Source organism: Triticum dicoccoides, chromosome 5B (genome assembly GCF_002162155.2).
Source record: "Triticum dicoccoides isolate Atlit2015 ecotype Zavitan chromosome 5B, WEW_v2.0, whole genome shotgun sequence".
Taxonomy (NCBI): domain Eukaryota; kingdom Viridiplantae; phylum Streptophyta; class Magnoliopsida; order Poales; family Poaceae; genus Triticum; species Triticum dicoccoides.
Genome location: NC_041389.1, coordinates 633,597,758 through 633,606,308, shown reverse-complemented (window position 1 = coordinate 633,606,308; position 8,551 = coordinate 633,597,758). Strand labels below are relative to the sequence as shown.

Sequence of the window (8,551 nt, the reverse complement as noted above, 5' to 3'; positions counted from 1 at the left end):
CTATACATAATCATGACCCATCCTTAAGAGAACATTCTCAAAAGAAGCAAATTTACCCAATACAAAGTTTTCATTAGGCCTCAATAGCCAAGGACACATAATTCACTCATAAATAGCATATACAATTAGTTATTCTCTTAATTTTCGGGAGACGTCGATCATGCTAAGTTGCAGGAGCACAATCAATAGGACTTCAGCAGGCTTGCAAAAACTCAAATCAGACTATGATTATGCTAAAACACAACAAAAGAAGAAAATATGTATAGAAGTGTATGAATTCACTGCTTGAACTATCATCTACCATAGGGGATGAGCAAAAGAAATCTCAGATCCTAGAGTGAATGCCTGTATTGCGGTCACAGACAATGGTACTAATGGGACTCTAATTCCACCAGCTTCCATCTTGATTGATTCAGCAATCCGCACAAGGATCAACTTCTCTTAATAAATGAAACTTCAGGTCCCTGAAGATGCATTTGTTGCAAGACAACCTTTAATACATATGAGTTCAAACCAGGCCAAAGAATGAGAGAAACGTATAAAATGTCAATCAGACCATATTGTAATTACAAAAAATTAGGAAGCCATATCATTCGTTGGACTAATATATTGGAAATAAAGAAGCATGATAGTCAGAATAGAATATAGCAAGAATATGCAACTACACACATCAAGTGTAGCCGTGGTGTTCACAGCCGAACAGTACAATTACCTAATAGGCCGATCTTTTGCCCTACATATCTTACTATGGACATAACACAATCCATATTTAATTCATATAACAATGAGTCAAATTCTGGCTTGCTACTTGGCTAATAGCCACACACAAAAAAACTCAGTGTCAACAGGGAGGACTAACGAAGTAGACTTAACTATATATATGGAAAGCAATATATCTGGCCTGCTTCCTTGGACGCATATTATTTTTTGCATTATGACTTATGAGTCACATGAATAAGAACAATACGGAAACAATATATGACTCGGCAACTCGGGGGGTGGACGTCACACCGAGTACCCATGCAATGTTGATGACTCGGTTCACTGTCATACTAAACCACAAAATGGATATCAAGAGACAGCTGCAGGTCGAGCAAGAGATCCAGCCCAGAGTCAAGCAACCACCGATGAGATCCAGCCCAGAGGTCCAAGGAAGTGTCGTCGAGGTCTGGTCTCGACACATCAGGGTGGAGTCAGCATGTCTAAAGGATAGCACGATGGCGCGGTTTCTTCTTCCCCCGTCCAGTAAAGGCTAAAATAAGACATATCAAGCTGGAATGGTAACTTCAGAGAAATCACAACAGAACCAAAATCACTTTTCCAACTGTGTTCGACTAATAGAAGTAGCAATAATAAGTCTATACGACTAAGAAAAATCTCAGAGATAGAATGATGCACTTTTTTGAGGTGTGCAAGGCAAAGATAGACTGATAGAACTACAAAAACAGCGCCAAAATAAGTGTGCTTTATCCCTCTTCACAGCATGCTTTATCCAGGACCGAAGCGACTAATGTATCAGCAAACTATTCAAATCAGGGCCAAATAATGCTCATCTATATTTCATAATGCAAGTACCTTTGCATGATATTTTGATGCTTCTTCTCTCTTCTGATTTTTCTATGAATGAATGAAGGTCCTCAATTCTTCCATTTCCTGTAGAAGTTGGTCCTAGTACCACTCATCTTTGACCTTGGTCTCCGTCATTGTACCACCAGCCTTTGGTGTAACATGTGAAGAAGACAACGGTGCTTTCCTTATGTGTGTGTACCACCTAACATAATGCACAAACTTGTAGTAATAGGCATGCTTGGATAATCATAATCTAGATATAAACTTGATCAGAAAATAGAATAAGAAAAGATACTTACTTCAATATATGGTTGAAGCTACTTTCATCCAACACATAAATCTTGACAAAGATTTCGTATCTCGTACAAATCAATCAGTCAGCATCATAAGATAGAATACAAGTTACGCAGTAGGCATACAGAGCAAAGGCATTACTGCAGTACCTCATCTGTAGTAATCTAATGACTCTTGACAGGTACATATGATGTATCATCAAATGAAATTTCATTAATAGAATGAAGAAATTCCAGTAGTGTCTGAGCATCAGACCACATAAAATCTGATGCCATACTAACTTTCCTCCATACGGTGACTCTGCCGTCTCTCTAGCATGAATCATATACAATAGGAATTTATAAAGTGGATCTCCCACCAAAATGGATTATACTCCCTCCGTCCGAAAATACTTGTCATCACAATGGATAAAAGGAGATGTATTTAGAACTAAAATACGTCTAGATACATCCCCTTATATCCATTTTGATGACAAGTATTTTCGGACGGAGGGAGTATAATTTAAGGTATGAAAGTATCAGAAAAAGGATCAATATGTTCAGATAATTCCAGTTCTTTACCATCACCACTTAACAAAAATAGCATAAAAGAGCAAAGTTATCAAGGTATTTAGACTTTTATAACATGTATCTGAAGCTAACCATGCTGATCAGTGAGGGCATCCTAAAGATTTTAGTAACACCATGAAGCACAGAACAACCACACGATGTCAATCATTGTCACTTTGTCAGGTGAGCGGCAATACCACAGGTAGTATATACGATAGTAAAAACGTAGATGTACAGACCCTAGCTGACCATATCGAAAAAAGCAGAGGAATGTGCTGTATTTTGCCCTGATTAGGTCCATCAAGGCCGCAAGGGACATATAGAGAATGTAGTTCACAACATCATCTCTTCCTTCTGAATTAGCTATTTGTGTTTCTCCCCTTTCTCCCTTGCTGCCATGCCCTGAAGTCATAATCGTTAGGCGTTTATAAACAGCCGGTGCACACATCTGTAATCTGAAAGCCGAAAACAAATTGAGAAAATGTGCAGAGTCCCACCCTTGCTCAAATACCCTTGCAAATGCAACCTGACCCATCTGAATGCATATGGTGAGGTGATAGCACACATAAACTGCAGTAGGATTAAGTCTTGGTTTTTCTAAGCTTACACACATAGAGAGCATAACCCAGACAAAATGAAACTAATTCATGGAATGGAAGGATATGTACTAACCATTAGTTATCTAAAATAAAAATTACTTTTTAATCAGGGTTTGTGTAATAGTAAATAGATCAAAATGGAAACATAACATCTTTACCAAATCCAAGAACAACATACAAAAAACTGAAGGATTGATCCTTTCCGAAGAAGAATTTTGGAAGATGATTTAACATTGGAAGAAGACTACTCTTCTTGTTTTTGGACCCAACAGCATACATCATCTAAAATGCTAACCTACGATTCAATTGCTAGCACCTAAGAAATTTACAGTGCGCTAAATGAGAATATGTTGTTCAGTGCCATAAGAGCATCAGTGAGCCATATATACAATAAATTAGAAGTGATGTAAACTTTCTTTGGCTAGCATCTTAATACATCTATTATACTGGGTCAACATGTATCAGCCTTAGCAAGTCAAAAAGGCAGTACATATCTTCTGGCTAGCCTGCTTCGCTGCCAAGAAGTGGTGATTGGCCGTCGATGACGTGTTGGTGGTGAGCCTCCTCATCGCTGGCCTGCTTCGCTGCCAAGAAGTGGTGGCAGCGGCTGTAACTCTTGTTGATTGCTGAGGAGCGGCGGCTTCCAAGGTCCAGCTGCGAGGCGATGAACGAATCATGAAAAGACACACAACAAACAGCTAGGAGCTGACCAAAAGCGAGCGAGAGGAAAGACACCTGGCCGACGGCGACGAGCAAACCACGGCAACCGTGACATCCAGATCGAGTGGGCAAGCGACCGAACTAAGTGAGGACCCTCACTGCTCTCCACCTTCCTCTCCCTCTCCCTCTGGCGCGTGGTGGTGGAGAGCTGGATGTGCGTGGATGCATCTTTTCACCGGAGAGCTCATCTCGGCGCACCCATCATCGACGGCTCGCCGTGCATCTCCTTGTCCACCAGAGTCTGCTGCCCCTCTATGACTCAAGCACAAGGGAGGGCCGGTCGCAATCCAATGGGGAGGAGGTTGGAGGCGTAGAGGAGGGCGGCGGCTTGAGTCGGAGAGAGGGAGGGCAGAGCAGCGACGGCGGCTCCAGGGCAGTAGTGGCGGCTAGGGTTTTCGTGGGAAGGGCGGGGAAGGGAGGAGAGTGGGCAGGTGGAGGGGAACGGGAAGAGAGGAGACCGCCTCGCTCTCACGGTCTCGCCCCCGTCGCTATTGGGCAGTTTTCCAATGATGTGAAATACCGAAAATGCCCTCGGCGGGGCATCGAGTTTACATGCGGTGGCACGGATGTTTCGACACTGTTTCGATCCACAGTGCCAGCTTTTGATCCGACGGCTGGCGTCTCCTCATCTCGTGATCGAACGGACGAAAACGCATCAAGGACCAGATCCGGCGGTCAGGAAGTGCGAATCGCTGAGGGCGATTGGTTACTCCCTGTATGTATCTTACCCTGATAAGTCTTTGTAGGTATTTCATTATGAACCATATACCGATGTATATAGATGAATTTTGTGTGTAGATTCATTTATTTTGCTCCGTATGTGGTCTATAGTGAAATCTCTTCAGACTTATATTTAGGAACAGGGGGAGTATATGTCACAATCTGAGCAAAAGAGCTTGTTCAGGCGATCATGGGCAATTCATGTGTTAGGGAAGAGTGACTCATAACCAAATCCATCCATCAGGTTCTCCAAGAGCACTCTAAGTTTGCTATGCCATGTCGGCGACCTTTTTCGCAGGAAATGAAATGCTCATTTTGGGACTGGGCTGCGGATCTCGGTCTTGAATCCAGATGTTTCCATTGACTACAGACCTGGTGATTTGATATTTGCTGGACAATGGAGCGCTTGTCGGATTGTTTGTCCGGTCCTCGCAACCTCTGCAACCCTCGATAAGGACGAACTGTTTGTAGAACTTAGGTGACACCGACAATGTGACAAGAGATTCTCTTGATCTCTTCTACAGAAACCAAGAGTTGTTAAAATCTGGATACTTATTTGCCACAGCACCGACTACAGGGTTAGATAATCGTCTCATATTTGGATAATAGCTACTATTGTATCTACAAAGCTTGATGAACGCCATATGGCACTGCTAACATTCGCCATGAAGGCTTCCGCATTCACAAGCTGATCACCAAGATAGTCGTGCAGAATTTTTAGAATACGCTTCTCTTGCTATTTGTTTGGTGGCTGAGGGAATTGCAGCTGCAATACTCGATGCCTGGAAAAACCGATCTTGCTCGTTACACATTAGTTGCTGGTTGCAGGGGACACATGCCTTTTGTTATATTTCCATGTCTCAAAGGGTCGGATCCGATCTTGGCATTCCTGCCCTGACTTCACAAACAGAAGTGCGGTTAAACTATTTTCTGTTGAGCACACTTGTTCATCATGCTGTTTCTGAACGGCTTCCGTGTCATGGTTTGCGGAAGAAAGGCAACTCACTATAGCGTGAATCTGGCCTGCTGAAATCTCACATCATCACGACTGTGATATCAACTTTGTTCTTTATGCAATATATCCGCTGCTACGTACATGCACAAATGCATGCATAGCCTAGTACGGGCTCGCCCCGGGGAAACTGCCGGGGAGGTGAACCCTATCTTGAACCGGCGCCCTGGTCGGCGCCGGACATATCCTGACCTTGCACAGGCAGCCTCTCTTGTATTGATGTTTCGTGGATTTTGAGGGCACTCTTTGCCGAAATGCCCTGGCAGCACGCAAATGATGCAACAAAGAGGATCTCCGCTGTCCTTTCTCCAATAATGTTTGCTAAGGCATCGACAACACTTGCCTTTGAAGCGGCCTAAGAAGGCCTCGCGGCCTGGTGCACCATTGATGTCCTGGAGTAGGTCCGAGCGCTAATACCCGATGGCTCCTTGCTTGTGCGTCTATTCCTTTGGATTAGACCTCCGTCCATCCCTCCTCCTCGCTCGAAGAGGAAATGTTGACCAGGGCGGAGGGCATGACCACGATGGATTTTTGGCACTGCTACTCAATCCGGGGTGATGCGCCCAGATCTGGAGTATCACAGGCATGCGTGGCATGGCATGGGATGACTCTCCACGTGCCAGGATTCGCACCGTCGAGGCCAGATCTACTGCAGACACGGGCGGGGACGCAAGCGAGTCTGAAACCTGCGACGGACCGCTGGGCGAGAGTGAGCTTGCACGAGACCATGAACAGCGGTTGGAGGTGGATTCAGAGCGAAACCTGGGAGGGGATGGGCGAGCCATAATGGCAGAGTGGGTGGCCGTCGCGATCGGAGTGGCCTATGATGCGGTGGGAGGAGCAGAAGTCTCAGGAACGAGACCTAGCGGGCCCTTTCGAGATCTACTCCGTTTGTCCGTACGAGTTGGGATTCAAAAAAGAGAATACACACCATAGAGAACAAGTGTGAGATGACAAAATGGAAGAAAGACACTTTCATTAGTGGTTTTTGTGTATGCTGTTTTGTTCTCCATAGCACGCACGAATACCATACTCAGTATAATAGTAGAACCATATATTCATCCATAAACACTGCTTGTACAATAACACAACTTATTACCAGAATCATAACGGTACATATATACAGCAGGTCTAAACAATATATGGCGTCAAGTCCGGCCGGCTGATTAATTATATATCACATCTGATCACACTGTGGTTATCAGAGCTTAATCATTTTATTTGTGCAATACGCCGTACGTACATGCACGCTCGCATGCATGCATGATGCATATAGCCTAGTATGGGCTCACCCCGGGGAAGTTGCCTGGCGGGTTGTAGCTGCAGATGATGAACACACCGTCGCCGCTGTCGCAGACGACGCGGGCGCAGCCGATGGCCGTCGAGTCGCGCCACACCACCTGCGTGTAGTGCCCGCACGACTCACCCTCGGGCGCCGAGCAGGTGTTGCTGTCGTGGTCGTAGTACTGCTTCTCCGACACCCACGAATTCACGGCGTCCGTCGCCGTCCACTCGGTCCCGCCGCCTCCGTAGAGGTTCTCCCCGTACGGCCGGCCATCAGGAGTATGGATCAGCTGGCAGTCGCCGCGGCGCTGATCCGCGTAGTCCTGCGCGAAGGCTGCCACCGTAGCGTCCCATGTCACCTCCCCAAGGCCCACGTCGGCGCGCGCCGCGTTGTGGGCGTCCACGAAGTCCTGCTCCGAGTTTTGGGCCGTGACCGCCATGGCCGACATGAGAGCTACGAGCAGCAGCACTAGCTTCGTCGAGTACTCCATCGCTGATGAAGAGCTTACAAAACTAATCAAGGAGATATATCTGTAACGATGAGATAGACTGCCACCATGCGTACGTTGTGTATTTATACTGCCTGCACATGATCGATTGCTTCTCTGAGGTATAACTAAGCTTGGAAAGTTTCATAGAAAAAATATATCTCAACGAATTACACTGGTCAAATTCGAAGCACATGTGCGCGCGTTGAGGTAGTCAGGTATAATCGTCCGCGGCCTGTTATTTCTTCTGATCGAGATTACCTCTGCCGATGTGGAGGAACTTCGATCGTCATTTGATCTCGTGGCACGAAAATAACTGCATCATCTTCATTGGCCGAGAAGAGGTCAGGTCGTACTAGTCGGGACACACGTACCTAGTAGCTAGCCAACTAGGTGCTAGTGGTACAAACGTGTAAAATGATTAAGTTCAAGAATATTTCTTTCGGGTTCAAGTTGTACAACTTGTTAAGGCAATTGGTACTCGCACACGTAAGAACCATATTTTGCTTGTAATTGAGTTGTTCTAATACTGTGTGCCGGTTGCTACATAGGATTTATTTTTTCCGTTGGCGATAATATATGAGTAGCTAACATATCTCTTTTATTTTGCTTTGTCATGCCTCTGTCATTTTCATGTGGATTGCAACTTTCGTAACATCCCCCTACCCCCCTCCCATGCACCATTTTTTTATTACGTATAGTGGCTAGAAGCCAATTTGTGCTTCTCCTCGGAACAGGACAAAAGTCAGTTTGTTCTTTAAATTGGAATGTTGTTTGTGGTCCTTGTTGTTAGCCAAATGAGTGTTAATTTTCTTGTTCAGCTTCAAGCGAGATTGATTTAACCTTGGCCATGGTCGTGGAAATCTTATTTTGAACGTACCACCACATGCTTTATATATAAAATGGGGCGTGAGCTTTTTCGGTAACGTGGCACAACTCAATCAGTGGAAAGTTGTTTTTGGCTCTTCTTTTGTCTTTCTAGCTATACTGCAACATTATGATCATATTGATGTCCTAGTGCATGGTACTTGGAGATAAGAAAAACTCGGCAACTATACAATGTGTGCAAGTAGGAGTGATGCAAAGTGATATGCCTCGGCAAAGTGGTCGATCGATGATACAACCGTGGGTGAGCAGATAGAGGCACGAGACAAGTAAAGGGAGTGTCGAAGACGACGGGAAACATGACTGAGATCGGCTGGAGTGGTGGAAGTTGTGCGCATGACCATGTAGCTATAGAAGTGGGACCCAAGGCAATGATTTGCCGAAGTAGTGGGATACGGAGTGTGTGTGTGCATTATGACAGAGTGGTGCATC

The 8,551-nt window shown here is 45.1% G+C and overlaps 1 protein-coding gene and 1 long non-coding RNA gene across 2 annotated transcripts; both read right to left on the bottom strand.

The window, feature by feature from the left end:
* Nucleotides 1-51: 51 nt before the first annotated feature.
* Nucleotides 52-4,180, bottom strand: LOC119312204. The gene is made up of 4 exons (XR_005151268.1): nt 3,746-4,180; nt 1,869-3,664; nt 1,576-1,771; nt 52-464 (listed from the first exon to the last, which is right to left on the bottom strand). It is a non-coding gene; the product is annotated as an uncharacterized LOC119312204 (long non-coding RNA).
* Nucleotides 4,181-6,495: 2,315 nt separating this feature from the next.
* On the bottom strand, nt 6,496-7,267 carry LOC119312203 (pathogenesis-related protein PRB1-3-like). The gene has a single exon (XM_037587940.1). The coding sequence runs from the start codon at nt 7,235-7,237 to the stop codon at nt 6,740-6,742; it is 498 nt and encodes a 165-aa protein (XP_037443837.1). The 5' UTR covers nt 7,238-7,267; the 3' UTR covers nt 6,496-6,739.
* Nucleotides 7,268-8,551: the final 1,284 nt, after the last annotated feature.

Excerpts from the sequence above, each read along its gene's own strand:
- LOC119312203 (XM_037587940.1), bottom strand. The coding sequence starts at position 7,237 with ATGGAGTACTCGACGAAGCTAGTGCTGCTGCTCGTAGCTCTCATGTCG.